General features: G+C 40.1%; 1 protein-coding gene across 1 annotated transcript; it reads right to left on the bottom strand.

Annotated features, from left to right (window-relative positions):
• Positions 1-18,180: 18,180 nt before the first annotated feature.
• Vmn1r170 (vomeronasal 1 receptor 170) lies at positions 18,181-19,095 on the bottom strand. The gene has a single exon (NM_001166722.1). It carries the CDS (start codon positions 19,093-19,095, stop codon positions 18,181-18,183), a length of 915 nt encoding a protein of 304 aa, NP_001160194.1.
• Positions 19,096-20,214: the final 1,119 nt, after the last annotated feature.

Raw genomic sequence — 20,214 nt, 5'->3', positions numbered from 1 at the left:
TCAAACACTTACACAGTCCCCAATGTTTATATAGCCCTAATTTACCCAAAGCAAAAGAGTTGTTTCACCCAAAACTGTCTCCAAAGATGATTATTTCCCTGTATTCATGCCATTCCAGATCCTCCTAACCCATCCAACCTGATAAGGTTCATTTCTTCAAATCCAGCCCAGTGCACAATGGTGCTTGGATATGCTGAGGGCAGAAACCAACCCAGACTGATCCTTCAGCTGCTACAAATCACAATCCAAACTTCAAACACAGACGATAACTTTGTTAAAATCTGTCAATATTCTATTGTTTTTCCTTAGAAAATCAAGGGAGCCATGCTCTCAGCTCACAGCAGTGGATGGGTGTGCTACCCTGACCTGGCTCCTTCTGATACTGTAAACTCTGCTCAGGTGTGCTGTCCTGTGCTGAGTTGGGAAAGTTGGCAGCACAGTGGTGGGACCCATGGCCCGGTGACCCTGGAACCTGACAGATATGTTAATGGTCACCTGAGTTAGTAGTTTATCCAGAGTTTCTTTGAGACCTAATAAGATCTTGGCAAGCCTGGTATGCATGCAGTATCCCATAGTTCAGCCAGATCTGCTTACCTGTGAATAAGAACTAAGAGCCCGAGGTGATTAGGACAGAGGAGACTGTAGCAAAGGATCTAGGTCGGGGACAGCCCCGGACCACCTTGGGCAGGAACTCGGCAGATGGTCCCTTGGTCCCCAGAGGCCTCTCCATGATGCAGGTGCTCTATCATGCTCAGGATCTTGGGATCGATGGTGAGTGGAGTGCAACATCTGTTCCAAGACAGTAGGGGTGGGGAGGGGGCAGTGCCAGCAGGAACAGGGATACAGGAAGCCAGCCCAACCAGTGGCTGGGGTTCATTTTTGTTGGATCCAGCACAGGGCCACCTTGGGCATGAACTCAGTGGATGGTCTCATTGTCCCCAGGGGACTCCCCATGCCGCAAGTGCCCTAGCACACCCATGATCTTCAGATCACTGAGGAGAGTTGGCCTTCGGAGAGGTCTCTGAACCCAGGACTCAGGTGAGAGCACCATCTTGTATCCCAGGTCTCTTGGAGAGCAGTCCATGCAAGAGAGCAAGTGGGCTGCAGAAGCAACAGAGCTTCTTGGACAGGGTCCTTTCAGGCCTTCATCCTCAGCCAGAAGACCGAACTGAGACCCAGACCTCTGTGCACCTTCCCAACCAGAGGAGAGTCGGCCTCCAGGGAGGGCTCTGGCCCCAGACTCAGGTGAGCTCATCACCTTGTATCCTGGGTTTCTCAGAGACCAGTGCAAGCTGGAAAGCATGTGGGCCACAGAGGCAACGGAGCTTCTTAGACAGGGTCCCTTCAGGGATTCATCATCAGGCAGGAGGTAGATCTGGGTGTCAGACATCTGTACACCTTCCCTGAAAGAGGAGGGGTTGCCTGCAGAGAGTGCTCTGACCACTAGGACTCAGGAGAGAGTTGGACTCACAGGAGTGCTGACTGAGCCTGGCAGAATCACAGGAGGAACAAGTTCAAACCAGAGACAGCTGGAATATCTAACACCAGAGATTGCCAGATGGTGAAAGGCAAATGTGGGAATCTTACTGGCAGAGACCAAGACCACTCGGCATCATCAGGTCCCAGTACTCCCACCACAGTGAATACTGGATACCTGAGCACATCCGAAAAGCACGTTTCGAATTTAAAATCATATCTCATGATGCTGATGGATGATTTTTAGGAAGGGCATTAATAACTCACTTAAAGAAATTCACGAGAACACTGCTAAACAGTTAGAGGTCCTTAAAGAAGAACAAGAATCCCTTGAAGAATTGCAGGAAAACACTGCTAAACAGGGAGAAGACCTTAAAGAGGAAACACAAAAATCCCTTAGAGAATTATAGGAAAACACAACCAAAGAGGTGATGGAACTGAACAAAGCCATCCAGGATCTAAAAATGGAAGTAAAAACAATAAAGATAACCCAAAGGGAGACAACTCTGAAGATAGAAATCCTAGGAGGGAGATCAGGAACCATAAATATGAGCATCAGCAACAGAGTATGAGAGATGGAAGAGAGAATCTCAGGTGCAAAAGATTCCATGGAAGGCATGGACACAACAATCAAACAAAATGAAAAATGCAAAGAGATTCTAACTCAAAACATCCAGGAAATCCAGGACACAATGAGCAGAGCAAACCTAGGGATAATGGGTATGGATGAGAATGAATATTTTCAACTTGAAGGGCCAGTGAATATCTTCAACAAAATTATGGTAGAGAACTTCCCTAGCCAAAAGAAGGATATGCCCATAAACATACAAGAGGCCTGCAGAACTCCAAATAGACTGGACTGGAGAAAAAATTCCTCCTAACCCATAATAATCAGAGCAACAAATGCACTAAATAAAGGTAGAGGCTGAAGGCAGTAAGGGAAAAAGGTCAAGTGGCATATAGAGGCAGATCTATTGAAATTGCACTATTCTTCTCTTCATTGACTATGAAGGCCAGACGATCCTGGACAGATTTATACAGACCCTAAAAGAGCACAAATTCCAGCCCAGGCTACTGTGCCCAGCAAAGCTCTCAATTACCACAGATGGAGAGGCTGAAGTATTCCATGACAAAACCAAATTCACAAAATATCTTTCCACAAATCCTGCCCTTCATAGGATAATGAATGGAATACTCCAACACAAGGAGGGAAATTGCACCATAGAAAGAGCAAGAAGGTAATCTTTCAACAAACCTAAAAGAGGATACCCACAGTGTTGTGTCCGGCCAGCAGATCACAGCCTGGGTTCTAGCCTGGAAAGGCATTTTGGAAACCTGGAAGAGAAGAGGGGCTAGGCGATGAGAGAAATAAATGCAGCTAAGACAGGCAATCTGATCAAAGCTCAATTTTACTGTTCTACACGCAGTTATGAAGCAGGGGAAGGGGGCCGGATTCCCACCAAATAATCTCGGAAACCAGTAGCAGGGTGACCACGTGTATGGCTCCAAACAGCAAAGTGGCAGGTTCCAGCAGTGGGCGTGACAGAACAATTGAGCGGGAAGCTCCACCCCTGAGCAAGCAGGTTTCAGGCTGGGGGGGGGGGTACTACATCACAGGAGCAGAATCCCCACTCTAACAACAAAACTGCCAGGGAGCAACAATTACTTTTCCTTGGTGTCTTTTGATATCAATGGACTTGATTCCCCAATAAAAAGACTGGCTACATAAGTAGGACCCAACATTTTGCTGCATGCCGGAAGCCCACCTTAGAAAACAATTTTCCAGATAGTCTGAGGAAACAAGATGGAGTAGTCATTCTAATATCGAATGAAATCGACTTCCAACCCTGGGTTATCAAAAGGGACAGATAGGGGCACTTCATAATTATCCAAGGTAGGATTTTACAAAATTTACTCTCAATTCTGAGTGTCTATGCTCCAAATGCAAGGGTGTGTGGTATTGCACTATGTACAGATAGCCTGGTTTCCAGTCAAGGCTAGATCTTCAACCCCTGGAGAAAGCGATGGGTGGTAATTCCCACCTACATGAGATGGCAGGCGTTCGACCATGTCTCCTGGAACCCTGTCTCTGATCGAAGTTACCACCCATTCAGTCCCCACAGGAGAAGTGTCACTTTTAGTCAGGTAGACAATGTCCCAAGCTTCTGACCTCAGGCTAAACTTCTCCCACTTACCTAGCAACACATAATAGCCTACCATAAGAGGGGCTGCTTAGCCCCACCTCACTCTCTTATGCTCTTATCTCCTCTCCTCTCCTCTCCTCTCCTCTCCTCTCCTCTCCTCTCCTCTCCTCTCCTCTCCTCTCCTCTCCTCTCCTCTCCTCTCCTCTCCTCTCCCCTCCCCTCCCCTCCCCTCCCCTCCCCTCCCCTCCCCTCCTCTCCTCTCCTCTCCTCTCCTCTCCTCTCCTCATCCTCTCCCTCTCTTACTCTCTCTCCCTCTCACTCTTTCTTTCTTACTCTCTAGCCTATCATCTCTCTCTCCTTCTCCCCTTTCTCCCCTCTTAGTGATGGCTGCTCTCTCTCTCTCTCTCTCTCTCTCTCTCTCTCTCTCTCTCTCTCTCTCTACCTTCTCTCTTTCCTCCTGCCTTTCTACAATAAAGCTCTAAAACCATAGACTGTCACTTTTCATCAAGGCCAGCTGCGCTTGGAAGATGGGATAGGCTTTCTCCTAATGAGCCTTTTGTTCACCCAATTGAAGCCCTTTCTGTGCTCCAGTCAAAACCTGGACTAAGGACTCTTGCCTGCATGGTAACCTCTTTCCCTCAGCCCTCACATCCATAACCCCAGGGCAACAGGCTGTCGTCCCAGGGACTGCAGTTGGGGGCTGCTCCTTGTCCACCCCAGGTTGAGTGGGGTCAGTGGCTTAGATGCCCACCTGGGGCTGAGTGGAAAGTGTCTGGCAGTTCTCCGGCATCTGCCTGCCCAGAGCACAGGAGGAACTCTGGACAGATGCAGGCTATCCTCCCTCTGCCCTCCTTTCCCCAACACACCCTTAGTTCCCACACAAGGGCATCCACATGCATTAAGGAAACTGTACAGAGCTCAGAGCACACATTGCACCTCACACAATGATGATGGGAGACTTCAGCACCCCATTTTCATCAAAGGACAGATCCTGGAGGCATAGACAAAACAGAGAAACATTGAAATTAACAGAAGTGGTGAAGCAGATGGATTTAACAGACATCTACAGAATATTTTATACTAAAAAGCAGGGATGTACCTTTTTCTCAGCACCTCATAGTGCCTTCTCCAAGACTGACCATATAATCGGTCACAAAGCAGACCTCAACAGATAAAGAAATATTAAAATTATCCCATGCATCCTGTCCGGTCACCACAGAATAAGGCTGATCTTAAATAACAGAATAAATAATAGAAAGCCAACATTCACATGGAAACTGAACAGCATTCTACTCAATGATACCTTGGTCAAGGAAGAAATAAATAAATAAATCAAAGACTTTTTAGAGTTTAATGAAAATGAAGCCACAAAATACCCACATTTGGGACACAATGAAAGCTGCCCTAAGAGGAAAACTCATAGCTCTGAGTACTGCCAAAAAGAAAGTAGAGAGAGCATACAGTAGCAGCTTGACAGAACACAAAAAAATGTTCTAGAACAAAGGGAAGGAAATACACCCAAGAGGAGTGTATGGCAAGAAGCAATCAAACTCGGGGATGAAATCCACAAAGTGTAAACAAAAAGAATTATACAAAGAAACAACCTAACCAGGATCTCTTTATTGTTGTTGTTGTTTTACTTTGTTTCTTGGGTTTTTTTGGTTTTTTGGTTTTTTGTTTTGTTTTGTTTTGTTTTTGAGAAAATCAACAAGATACATAAACCCTTAGCCAGAATAACTAGAGGGCACAGGGACAGTATCCTAATTACCAAAATCAGAAATGAAAAGGGATACATAAAAACAGAACCAGAGGAAATCCAAAGTATCATCAGATCCTACTATAAAGGGCTATACTCAACAAAACTGGAACACCTGGATGAAATGGACAAATTTTTAGACCAATAACAGGGACCAAAGTTAAATCAGGATCAGGTTAATGATGTAAACAGCCCATATAACCTAAAGAAATATAAGCAGTCATTAATAGTCTCCCCCCCCCCCAACAAAAAAAGCCCAAGACCAGATGGGTTTAGTGCAGAATTCTATCAGACCTTCAAAGAAGTCCTAATTCCAGTTCTCCTCAAACTATTCCACAAAATAGAATCTGATGGTATGCTACCCAATTCATTCTATGAAGATACAATTATTCTGAACCTAAACCACACAAAGATTCAAAAAAGAAAGAGAACTTCGGACCAATTTCCCTTATGAATATCGATGCAAAAATACTCAATAAAATTCTCATGAACTAAATCCAAGAACACATCAAAATAATCATTCATCATGGTCAAGTAGGCTTCATGCCAAGGATACAGGGATGGTTTAATATACGGAAATCTATCAACGTAATCCACTATATAAACAAACTCAAAGACAAAAACCACATGATCATCACCTTAGATGCCGAGAAAATATTTGACAAAATCCAACACCCATTCATGATAAAAGTCTTGGAAAGATCAGAAATTCAAGGCCCATATATAAACATAATGAAAGCAATATACAGCAAACCAGTAGCCAAGATAAGGCTACATGGAGAGAAACTTGAAACAATCCCACTAAAATCTAATACTAGGCAAAGCTGCCCACTCTTTCCCTACCAAATTCAATTTAGTACTTGAAGTCCTAGCCAGTTCAATTAGACAACAAAAGGATATCAAGGGTATACAAATTGGAAAGGAAGAAGTCAAAATATCACTATTTGCAGATGATATCATAGTATATGTAAGTAACCCTAAAAATTCCACCAGAGAACTCCTAAACATGAGAAACAGATTCAGTGCAGTAGCTGGATATAAAATTAACTCAAACTCAGTGGCCTTTCTCCACACAAAGGATAAACGGGCTGAGAAAGAAATTAGGGAAACAACACCCTTCACAATACTCAGAAATAATATAAAATACTGTGGTGTGACTCTAACAAAGGAGGTAAAAGATCTTTATAATAAGAACTTCAAATCTCTAAAGAAAGAAATTAAAGAAGATCTCAGAAGATGGAAAGATCTCCCATGCTGATGGATTGGCAAGATTAATATAGTAAAAATGGCTATCTTGCCAAAAGCAATCTACAGATTCAATGCAATCCCCATCAAAATTCCAACTCAGTTCTTCACCTAGTAAAAAAGTGCAATTTGCAAAGTCATCTGGAATAACAAAAAACTAGAATAGCAAAAACTATTCTCAACAATAAAAGAACATCTGGTGGAATCATCATTCCTGACCTCAAGCTGTACTACAGAGCAATTGTGATGAAAACTGCATGGTATTGGTACAGTGACAGACTGGTGGATCAATGGAATAGAATTGAGGAACCAGAAATTAACCCATACAACTATGCTCACTTTATCTTTGACAATGGAGATAAAACCATCCAGTGGAAAAAAGATAGCATTTTCAACAAATGGTGCTGGCTCAACTGGCAGTTATGTAGAAGAATTTGAATTGATCCATTCTTATCTCCTACAAAGCTCAAGTCTAAGTGGATCAAGGACCTCCACATAAAACCAGAAACACTGAAACTTATAGAGGAGAAAGTGAGAAAAAGTCTTGAAGTTATGGGCATGGGGAAAAATTTTTTGAACAAAACAGCAATGGCTGGTTGTGCAATATCCAGAATTGACAAATGGGACCTCATAAAATTGCAAAGTATCTGTAAGGCAAAAGCCACTGTCAATAAAACAAAAAGGCCACCAACAGATTGGGAAAGTATCTTTATCAATCCTAAATCTGATAGGGGACTAATCTCCAATATGTACAAAGAACTCAAGATGCTGGGCTCCAGAAATTCAAATAACGCCATAAAAATGGGGTACAGAGCTAAACAAAGAATTCTCAATTGAGGGATACCCAATGGCTGAGAAGCACCTGAAAAAAATGTTCACCATCCTTAATCATCTAGTAAATGCAAATCAAAACAACCCTGAGATTCCACCTCACACCAGTCAGAATGGCTAAAATAAAAAATCAGATTGCTTGTGAGATTGCAAGCTGGTACAACCACTCTGGAAATCAGTCTGACGATTCCTCAGAAAATTAGACATAGTACTACCAGAAGATCCAGCAACCTCTCCTGGGCATATAGGCAGAAGATGTTCCAACTTGTAATAAGCACATATGCGTCACTATGTTCATAGCAGTTTTATTTATAATGACCAGAAGCTGGAAAGAACCCAAATGACCCTCAACAGAGGAATGGATACAGAGAATGTGGTACATTTACACAATGGAGTACTACTCAGCTATTAAAAACAATGAATTTATGAAATTCTTAGGCAAGTGGATGGATCTGGAGGATATCATCTTGAGTGAGGTAACACAAACACAAAAGAACACACATGATATGCACTTAATGATAAGTGGATATTAGCCCCAAAACTTAGAATACCCAAGATACAATTTGCAAAAAACATGAATCTCAATAAGAAGGAAAACCAAAGTGAGGATGCTTCGTTCCACCTTAGAATGGGGTACAAAATACCCCTGGATTGAGTTACAAAGATACAGATTGGAGCTGAGATGGAAGGAAGGACCATCAGAGACTGCCCCACCCAGGGATCCATCCCATAAACAGCCACCAAACCAAGACACTATTGCATGTGCCAGCAAGATTTTGCTGACAGGACCCTGATATAGCTGTCTTTTGTGAGGCTATGCCAATGCCTGGCAAATACAGAAGTAGATACAGTCATCTATTGGATGGAAAACAGGGCCCCAAAGAAGGAGCTAGAAAAAGTACCCAAGGAGTAAAGGGGTCTGTAAACCTATAGTAGTAACAGCAAAATGAACGAGCCAGTACCCCCAGAGCTTGTGCCTCTAATTGCATATGTAGCAGAGGATGACCTAGTAGGCCATCAATGGGAGGAGAGGTCCTTGATCTTGCGAAGATTATATGCCCCAGTACAGGGGAATGCCAGGAAGCAGGAGTGGGTGCTTTGGTGAGAAAGGTGGGGGGGGGGATTGTATAGGAGACTTTCAGGATAGCATTTGAAATGTAAATGAAGAAAATACCTAAAAAAAATCACTTTCTTCTATGAAAGAATCTGTCCAAATGAAATCATTCCTATTTGAAGATAAAAGCACAGACTAATATACCAGTAGCATTGTCAATCTCAATAATTGAGAAGGTGAGGCATTCCATGAAAAGTCAAATTTAGGTAATATCTTTTTATATATCTACCACTAAATGTGTTGAAAATACAGTTCACTCTAAAGGAGCTAACTACATCCAGGAAACCACAAGGAATGAATAATCTCTGACCACCAAAATAAAAAAAAAAAACTATACCATAAAAAACAATAATTTTTTCATTAGAATTACTGTGAAACACTTCACAGAATGCTTAATAATTATATAATACCAGTCAGAATAGCTAATATTAAAACACATGCTGGAGGGAATGTGGAGAAATAGGAAGAATTGTTCATTGCTGGTGGGATTGCAAGCTGGTACACTACTCTGGAAATCAATATGGAGGTCCTTGGAAAATTGGAAATAGATCTACCTCAATACCCAACTGTACCACTGTTGGGTATATATTCAAAAGATACCCCACCATGCCACAGGGGCCCCTGTTCCACTATGTTCATATTGGCCTTATTTGTTTTAGCCAAAAACTGGAAACAACCCAGATGTCCACCTACATAAGAATGGATACAGAAAATGTGATTCATTTACACAATTTAATACTACACAGGTATTAAGAATGAGGACATCCAGAGCTTTTCAGGCAAATGGATGGAACTAGAAAATATCATCATGAGTGAGGTAAATCAGACCCAAAATGACATACATGGTATGTACTTACTAATAAGTGGATGGTACCCAAAAATGTAAAGAATAGCCAAAATACAGTCCACAGAACACAAAAATGTCAAAAAGCTGAAGTTTCCAAGTGAGGATGCCTCAGTCTTACTTGAGAGAGAGAAGGAAGTAATCCCATGTGAGGACAGGGGTAGAGAGCTGGTTGGGAAAGTGGTTGGGGTGATGGGGAGAGGGGAACCTGATCTGGTATTGGGTGAGGGAAAACTGAAACCCTGAGGGTCAGCAGAAAGAATGGAAACAGGCAACCTCAGGAAATAGGAGATTGAGGGGACCCTCCAGGATGATCCAGAGACCTGGGATGTGAGGGATTCTTAGGTCTCAAAGGGAGTCAGGACCTCAGATAAAATGCCCAGCAGTAGGAAGAGGGAACTTATAGAGCCCACCTCCAGCAGGAATACAGTATCAAGAGGCACAATTGGCTTGCCATCCCACGGTTACATATCTGACCAACAATTTTTCCTGTCTGAAAGAATTACAGGGATGAACATGGAGAGGAGCTTGAGGAAAAAAATGTCCGGCAACAAGCCCAAAGTGGGATACAGCTCAAGGGTGGTCCTGAGTCCTGGCATTATTACTAAGGCTATGGAGCACTCACAAAAAGGGAACTGTCATGACTGCCTTCTAAAAGACCCAAGAAGCAGCTGAGGAAGACAGATGCAGATATTTGTACCCAACCAACGGACATAAGCAGCTAACCCATGTTGTTGAGTTACAGAAGGCTGAAAGAAGCTTAGGAGAAGGGCAATTCTGTAGGAGGACCAGCAGTCTCAATTAATCTGGATCCCAAGAACTAAAAAAACACTAAACCTCCAAACAGACAGCATACACCAGCTAATATGAGGCCCCAACGCACACGTAGTAGAGGACTTCTGGGTGTGTGGTCATTCAGAGATGAAGCACCTAACCCTCATGAAACTGGAGGCCCCAGGGAATTTAGAGGTGAGGTGGGGTGAAGAAGTGTGGGATATGGAGAAGTCAGTGGACAAATAGGGGGAAGGAGTGGGGAATAGAATACAAAGGATAAAAAATAAATTAATGTAATAAAGAAAATAAATAGAGGTCCGACATCTGCACCCATGTGCTGAGGCTGTTCCACAGCCCACTATGCATGGGTCCTCTGAGGTGATCCCTGTTCTCCCAGGATTGTTTTCATTCCTGGGCTCATAGGTGAGAGAGCCACTTTCTCACCAGTAACTGTGTGGAGTGGGACATGCCAGGAACACACAGGGCACAAGAACAGTGGAGCAACTAGGACAGGATCCTTCTAGTCAGCATCTGCACCCAGAGCTTGGGTTGTTCCAGAGCACTCTATACACAAGTTCCGCAGCAAAGAGCTGGTCTCCCAGGACTGCTGACACAGGATTACAAAACCACAAGAGGAACAATCTCCAGCCAGAGACAGCAAGAACATCTAACACCAGAGATACGGAAATGGTGAAAGGCAAATGAAAGAAACTTACCAACAGAAACCAAGACTATGAGGCGGCATCAAAACCCAGATTTCCCACCAGAACAAGTTCTGGATTCCCCAAAACAATGGAAAAGCAAGATGCAGATTAAAGTCATATCTAATGATGGTGATGAAGATTTTGAGAAGGACATATATAACACCCTTAAAGAAATACTGGAAAATAGAAATAAACAGTAGAAGCCATTAGAGAGGAAATACAAAAATCCCTTAAAGAATTACAGGAAAACACAGGTAAACAGGTAGAAGCCCTTAAAAAGGAAACACAAAACTCACTTTAAGAAGTACAGGAAAAAGCATCTAAACAGGTGAAGATATTTAGATAAAACCATCTAGGATCTAAAAATGGAAGGAGGAACAGTAAAGAAATCACAAACGGAGACAACTCTGGAGACAGAAAACCTAAAAAAAAAGAGATCAGGAGTCTTAGATGCAAGCATCACCAACAGAATATTAAAACAAAAAAATGGATTCTCAGGCACAGAAAATACTATAGAAAACAATGTCAAAACAATCAAAGAAAATGCAAAATGCAAAAAGATCCTAACTCAAAATATCCAGGAAATCCAGAACACAAAGAGAAGACAAAACTTATCAATAATAGGTATAGAGGAGAGCAAAGATTCACAATTTAAAGGACCAGTAAGTCTCTTCAACAAAATTATAGAAGAAAACTTCCCTAACTTAAGAAAGACATGCCCATTAATATTCAACAAGCCTATAGAACACCAAATAAATTGGATCAGAAAAGAAATTCCTCCAGTCACATAATAATGAAAACAAAATATTAAAACCACTAAGAAAAAGGTCAAGCAACATATAAATACAGACCTATCAGAATTACACCAGCCTTCTCACCAGAGATTATGAAAGCCAGCAGATCCTGGGCAGATGTCATACGAATAAGAGAATTATTCTTATGTATTCTTATGTATTCTTATGTATTCTTATTGTATTCTAAGAGAATACAAATGCCAGTCCAGGCTAATATACCCAGCAAAACTCTCAATAGCCATAAATGGAAAAACCAAGATATTCCATGACAAAAACAAATTTACACAATATCTTTCTACAAATCCAGCCATTCAAAGGATAAAAAAGGGGAAAAGTCCAACACAAGGAGGGAAACTACAACTTAGATAAAGCAAGAAAATAATTGACTTTAACAAACCAATAAGTACATATCCAGAAAAAAACCCTAATTCTACCTCTAACAAAATATAATGGAAACCAACAGTCTTTTTTTCCCTTAATATCTCTTAATATAAATGGACTCAATCACCCCACTAAAAAGACATAAAGTAAAAAACTAGATACTTAAACAGGACCCAACATACTGTTGCATACAGGAAACCCACCTATGTGACAGAGACAGACACTACCTCAGGTTAAAAGGCTGGGAAGGAAATTTAAACAAGCCAAAGCAGCCATTCTGATATAGAATAAAATCGATTGTCAACATTAAGCTATGAATAAAAAGTTAAGGAAGGGTACTTCATACATATCAAATGAAAAATCTACCAAGAAGAACTCTCTATTCTGAATTTTATGTTCCTATGCAAGGGAACCACATTCATGAAAAAAAAACTTTACTAAATCTCAAAGCCCACATTACATCACACACAAAATTATTGGGAGACTTCAACACCCTACTCTCAGCAATGCACAGATCATGGAGACAGAATCTAAACAAATACACTGTGAAACTAACAGAAGTTATGAAACAAATGGATTTAACAGATATCTATATAACATTTTACCTTAAAACAAAAGAATATACCTTCTTCTCAGCACCTCATGGTGCCTTCTCCAAAATTGACCATATAATTGGTAACAAAACAGGCCTTAATAGATAAAAGAAGATTGAAATAATCGCATACAGCCTATCAGATCACCACAGACTGAGTCTGGTCTTCAGTAGCAATATAAACAATAGAAAGACCACATATACGTGGAAGCTGAACAATGCTCTACTCAATGACAACTTGGTCAATTAAGAAATAAATAAAGAAATTAAAAACTATTTAGAGTTTAATGAAATAAAGCCACAATGTACCCAAACTTATGGAACACAATGAAAGCAGTACTAAGAGGAGAACTCATAGATATGAGTGCTTAAAAAAGAACCTGGAGAGAGCATACACTAAGAGCTTCACAGCACATCTGAAAGCACTAGAATAAAAAGAAGAAAATTCTCCCAAGAGGAGTAGATGGCAGGAAATGATCAAACCCAGGGCTGAAATCAACCAAATAGAAACAAAAAGAAGAATACAAAGAATCAACCAAAACAGGAGCTAGATATTTGAGAAACTCAACAAAATATATATACCCTTTGCCACTCAAAATAGAGGGCACAGAGAGAGTATCCTAATTAACAATATCAGAAATGGAAAGGGAGTCACAAGAGAAACTGAGGAAATCCAAAAATCATCAGATCCTACTGTAAAAGCCAATACTCAACAAAACTGGAAAGCCTGGATGAAACGGACAATTTTCTAGACAGATACCAGGCACCAAAATTAAACCAGAATCAGATTAATGAAGTTGCATATCCCCTAAAGAAAAAGAAACTGTCATTAATAGTATCCCCCCTCCCAAAAAAAAACCCTGAACCAGATGAATATAGTGCCAAGTTCTATCAGACCTTCAAAGACCAAACTCAAACTATTCTACAAAAAAGAAACAGAACGAACTCTTCACAATTCCTTCTATGAAGCCACAATTATTCTGAGACCTAAACCGCACAAACACCAAACAAAGAAAGAGGACTTTACACCAATTTCCATATGAACACCCATCAATAATACTCAATAAAATTCTCTCAAACCAAATTCAAGAACACATCTAAATGATCATCCATCATGATCAGTTAGGCTTCAGTCCAGAGATGCAGGGATGGATAATATACAGAAGTCCATCAACATAATCCACTATATAAACAAACTCAAAGAAAAAAAAACATATGATCATTTCATTAGATACTGAGAAAGTCCTAGCAAGAGCAATTAGGCAACAAAAGAAGATCAATGCGATATAAATTGGAAAGAAAGAAGACAAGATAATGCTATTTGCAGATTGTATGACAGTATACTTACGTGACCCCAAAAGTTCCACCAGAGAACTCCTGAACCTGATAAACAACTTCAGAAAAGTAGCTGGCTATAAAGTGGACTCAAACATACCAGTGGCCTTTCTCTACACAAAGGATAAGCAGACCGAGAAAGAAAATAGAAATATAACAACTTTCACCATATTCACAAATAATATAGGGTACCTTTCCATGACTCTAACTGAGTGAAAGATATATATGATAAGAATTTCAAGTCTCTGAAAAAAAGAAATCAAAGATCTCAGAAGATGGAAAGATCTCCCATGCTCATGGATTGGCAGGATTAATATAGTAAAAATTACCATCCTGCTGAAAACAAACTATAGACTCAATGCAATCCCCATCAAAATTCCAACTCAATTCTTCACAGACATAGAAAGAGCAATTTGCAAATTCATATGGAATAACAAAACACCCAGTATAGTGAAAACTACTCTCAACAATAAAAGAAACCCTGGTAGAATTACCATGCCTGACCTCAAGCTTTACTACAGAGCAATTGTGATAAAAACTGCATGGTATTGGTACAATGACAGGCAGGTAGGACAAAAGGAATAGAAATGAAGTCCCAGAAATGGACCCACACACATATAGTCCACTTGATGTTTGACAAAGGAGCTAAAACCATCGGGGGGGGGCATCCTTTTCAACAAATGGTGCTGGGTCTACTAGTGGTATGATTTAGAAGGATGCAAAGTGATCCAGCTCTTTGTAAAAGTCCAAGTGGATCAAGGATCTCCACATAAAATCAGATACACTGAAAGTCATAGATGAGAACGTGGGTAACAGCCTAGAGCACATTGGCACAGGATTAATTTTCCTGAACAGAACACCAATAACCTATGCTTTAATATCAAAACTTTAAAAATGGGACCTCATAAAATTGCAAAGCTTCTGTAAGGCAAAGGAAAGTGTCAATGAGACAAATCTGCAACCGAAAGATTGGGAAAAGATCTTTACCAATCAAACACAGGTTATAGGGATAATATTCAATATATACAAATAACTGAAGAAATTAAAATCCAGCAACCAAATAACCCTATTTAAAATAGGGTACAGAGCTAAAAAACGAGTTTTCAACCAAGGAATATCACATGACTGAGAAGCACCTAAAGAAATGTTCAACATCGTTAATCATCAGGGAAATTCAAATGAAAACGACCCTGAGATTCCACCTCACACCAGTCAGAATGGCTAAGATCACAAACTGAGGTGACTGCAGATTCTGGCAAGAATGTGGAGAAAGAGGAACACTCTTCCATTGCTGGTGGGATTTCAAGCTTGTACTACCACTCTAGAAATAAGTTTGGTGCTCTCTCAAAATTAGAAAAAGTATTACCTGAGGACCCAGCTATACCACCCCTGGACATATACCCAAAAGGTGCTCCAACTTATAACGAGGACACATTGGAGGTTTTCAGAGGGGAAACCTGTAAAGGGGATTACACTTGAAACATAAAGACAATATTGACAATATCATATATACATATATATATGGATAATATAACTCAGATCCCAATCTCACAATCATGGTCTGTACTCATTTATATGCAGAAATTATATATAAAGTAGATGGTACTTTACTTTCCAGAAAACTAAAGAAGCTTTAAAATAAGTTCCAAATGATGATGCTAGAATTTCTTTCACAAAGTGAAATAAAATAGACAAATGAGGCAGGTGGAGGAAGGGAACATGATGGTAGGGAGTAGGGGGTGGGTAGTTGGGGATGTTCAGGACTAGGTATGGGAAGTTCCTGAAGTGAGGGCCGGAAGGCTGGGATAGTGAATGGAAATCAGCTTTTGAAATGGGATGGGGATTGGGGCACATTTTTAGGAGGTGCCAGAGACCTAGGATTGGGAAGGCTCCTAAGAGTCTATGGGTTTGACTTTAATTGGTGCTCCTAGTGGTGGGGATATAGATTCTGAAATAGCCATTTCCTGTAAACAGTCCAGACACACAGTGAAGTTATACAGACACAGGTGTACCCACAAACTTATGACATGAAATTTGTCCTGTATAGGAGAAATGCAGGGACAAAGATGGAGTAAAGATGAAGAAATTGGGCATCCAATAACTGGCCCAACTTGAGACATATCCCATTGGCATGTACCAGTATCTCACAATATTAATGATTCTTTGTTATGCTTACAGACAGGAGTCTAGCATAACTGTCTTCTGAGAGGATCCACCAAGCAGCTGACTGAAACTGATTCAGAGCCCTACAGCCAGACATTTCTGAGCTTGAGGAGTCTCATGGAAGAGTTAGAGAAAGTAGGGAGGCTCCTGAAAGGGAAAGGAACTCCACAGGAACAGGAAGACTGACACAGTCAAGTGACTTGGATAGTTGGGGTTTCTTGGAGAATGAAATACTATCCAAAGAGGATATTGGGATTGAATCTAGGCCCCTCACACACATAGATAGCAGATGTGAAATGTGACCTTCATACAGATCCTCCCAACAACTGGAACAGGAACAGTCCCTAAATATGTTGCCTGCCTGTGGATCCTGTTTCCATAACTGGGCTGTCCTGTGGGCCATCTTTGGGAAAACATGCACCAAGAACTTCAGAGACTTAATAAGCCAGGTTTAGGAGATACCAAAGAAAAGGCCTTCAACTTCTCAAAGGAGAAGGGGAGGGATGATATTGGGTTGGACTATATGAGAGGCAGTGTGAGGCAGCATTGTGATGCAAACTGAGTAAATATATTAATTAATAGAAAAAAGGAGAAAGAAAATGAAAACTAGGACTTAGTTTTTATTTTCAGTGATAAAAAGCAAAATTCATGGGAAAAGAAACAAGACTTTCTTTAGCACATTAAATGCACCTGTATGCATGAGAAGCAAGTTTCATTGTATAGCATTTTTTCCTAAGTAACATGCCAGCATTTGGGATTAATACATGTGGAAATAAGCACAAAATGCAGCATAATATATTATTTTTGTTCAGGTATTTTATTTTGTTCTAGGTCAAGCACACATCTCCTTTTTCTACTAAAATTTGTGTCTGACAATTGAAAATTAAATGTGGATTATTAGCCCCATAGATTTAAGATAAAATGTCTGAAAATACTTCAAATAAAAAGAATTATTTTGTTCAAGATAGCATCCCTATGAAAAGGAAAAGATTATCAGGAATATGGACTTTAGTATTATCTTATATCTTCTAACACAGCAAAACTAAAGCAAATACTTCTTAAAATAATTTGAATTTTTGTGATTACTGGCTTCTGTTGTCATTTCTTATTTCCTTTCTCAAGGAGCAGAGAGATGTGAAACAGTTTCTCTGCATCACAGGCTCAGCTGGATATGCAGCTATACTATGAGCAGCAATGTATTGCATGACAATCTAACCACCTCAAACTCCATAGTGTTCATATTATACTAGTGGGCAGTATTGGTAATTGTGCAACCCAAATATGCCCCAGCAATGAAAGCACTACTCAATTAATATGAATACAAACTGTGCACCTAGATTGGGCAGATCTACCTCTACACTACCATCTTTCCTATATATGTGACCCCTTATAAGTTGCAGTTTCTCCAGGCCATATGCTTCTGCTCTACTTTCCTTCCTTCCTTCCTTCCTTCCTTCCTTCCTTCCTTCCTTCCTTCCTTCCTTCCTTCCTTCCTTCCTTCTTTCCTTCCTTCCTTCCTTCCTCCTTCCTCCTCCTCCTCCTCTTTCTTCTTCTTCTTCTTCTTCTTCTTCTTCTTCTTCTTCTTCTTCTTCTTCTTCTTCTTCTTCTTCTTCTTCTTCTTCTTCTCTCTCTCTCTCTCTCTCTCTCTCTCTCTCTCTCTCTCTCTCTCTCTCTCTTTCTCTCTCTCTCTCTGTCTCTCTCTCTTTCTCTCTTTTTTGTCTCCCTCCCAGCCCTCCTTCTTACTCCCAACATTCAGCTCCACATTACCTTCCTCTGCCCATCACTAGCTATAGCCTTTATTTTACCTATTAAAATGGGAAGATGGTTTACAGGAAATCACCTGAGTGCTGACTTTTTGCTTGTTCACAACCCTTCCCAAGACAACAGAAATAACATCAAATTACATATAGCACTAAGGCTCTCTGCAACAGTTGGCCAAGAAACATGTTAAATATATTCCCAGAAAATAGAACATTTATGGCTGTTAGGAAAGTTATAAGGAATGTTTGTAATTTGGACTGTCATTTTCAGCAGCAGAATAGCAGAGAACAAGGATCCTTAGGATCCCTAAAGATCAAGAGTAATGGAGAAAAGGTAGGGAAGCTTGCATCCAAAATTTGTTTGACACGCCTCAACCAGAGCTGAGAGTCCAAAAAAGAAATGTTACAGAATGTACAAATACAGTCCAGATGATAACAGGTCACAAATGTGACCACCAGCATCAGGATGGTGTGGGATGCTCTACTCTCAGCATGAACTCTGAGCTTCTGATTTGTGGATTGAATATGCTGCAGTCTGTGGTGGTGTCTGTTCAGGAGAATCACCATGGAGACACTGCTCCAGATGATGATGCTGATGAACACTGCATCATGGGCAAATGACAAGATGCGCATGCCTATACTGAAACCAGTGGTGGAGCAAACCCATTTGTTTTTAGTATTGGTATCATTATGTGTTTTCTGGGGACCACTGACTTTCATTGGAATATGAGCATTATTTAAGACACTGAACAACCAACAACTATAACAAATATACCTCACAAATTTGGGGGCTCTTCCACGGAGCATCACCCTACCCCAGGTACCAGGAGCAAGAGTGACAAGCTGATAAGTGCTCAGAGAGCAGGTGGAGCACATGTTTGTACTTCGAGCCACCAGCCAAATGAAGTACCCAAGTTTACATTTTAGGTCAGTTGGGGGATCCTTTGGAACAAAAAGTGTCATATTGTTTGGAAATGCAAAGAGGAGAATCAAGGTATTGCCCACAGCTAAGTTGGCTAGAATGACTTTTATGGGTCTCTGTTGAGATCCATTCAAGTTTGGAGATAAATTATGAACAATCAGAAAAATGTTGACTGCAGTCCCAACCCCAACCTGGCAAAGCAAGAGGACCTGAAGAGCCACTTCCTCTGTGGTTTTCACAGATTTATTCTGAAGCAACATGGAGACAACTTCATTGGACAACAGAATAGTGATCAGGTTGGCAGTGCTGTTTGAGTCTTCTCAAATCCTCACCTTTTAGATTTATTTGAAGACATTTTTCCCCACGAAGGGCAGCTCTACTTTATCTGCATGGTCATGTTGACTGGAAACACTGCATGAACATGGATCCAGAATATCAACTTTACAACTATTTTACTTTGTCTTTCCTTATGTGTGTGTGATGCAGCATTATCTCTATTGGTCAATAACATGACCCACATTTTAACCCAGTATGGGATCTTCATATTTATAAATTAACATTTATAGACAAGCATGTATTTTTGCTTGATTGGAATTCAGCATTTTTCCTCATGTTATAATAATGTGTTAAGAAGAACAAATTTGGTTTTTGATAGTTGGTTCTGTATCTAATGCTGTTTACTGATTTTATGGCACTTTTTTCCTATATTTCCTGTAACTCACAACAGCAAAATATCTATATACATAAAATAAAATAAGTATTTCTCAATAATAATAATAATAATAATAATAATAATAATAATAATAATAATACAATGCTGGAGAGATGGTTCGGCAATTTAGGGCACTGGTTGCTGCTCCAGAGGACCTTAGTTCAATTTCCACCATCCATATGATATCGTCCAACTGTCAGTAAATCCAATTAAAGTGGATGTGGTATTTACTGCTATACCTGCAGGCAAAACAGAAATTTTTGAAATAATAAATGAATAAAACTTTAAAGAACAAAATACAAACTTAATCATTATATTTTAGAAAAAGAATGAAACTGAAGAATTTTCCCCTAAAATAATCCATCTAGTTTTAATAAATTTTACAATCTTTACCATAATGATAGAATGCAAAATGATTCTGAAAATGTCACTGTTATTCTACTCACATAGAAGAAACTTGATTTACACATATATCATGTATGTAGGATAAAATTGTCTGGAACCCAAGCATATCATTAATTTATAAATATCTGAACTTTATCTATATTTCTAAGGAATTAGGTGCTGTACACAAAACTGATTAATCTACAGTTTTTGTCATACACAACTGAAATCATTGAAACAATTACAGTTTAAGTGTTTACACACACAGATTTTTTTTTGAAAC

Source organism: Mus musculus, chromosome 7, assembly GCF_000001635.26.
Source record: "Mus musculus strain C57BL/6J chromosome 7, GRCm38.p6 C57BL/6J".
Classification (NCBI taxonomy): domain Eukaryota; kingdom Metazoa; phylum Chordata; class Mammalia; order Rodentia; family Muridae; genus Mus; species Mus musculus.
This window is presented reverse-complemented; position numbering and strand designations above follow the sequence as displayed.

What these genes read in the sequence shown, in the direction of transcription:
- Vmn1r170 (NM_001166722.1), bottom strand. Translation starts at nt 19,095, where the DNA reads ATGTTGCTTCAGAATAAATCTGTGAAAACCACAGAGGAAGTGGCTCTT.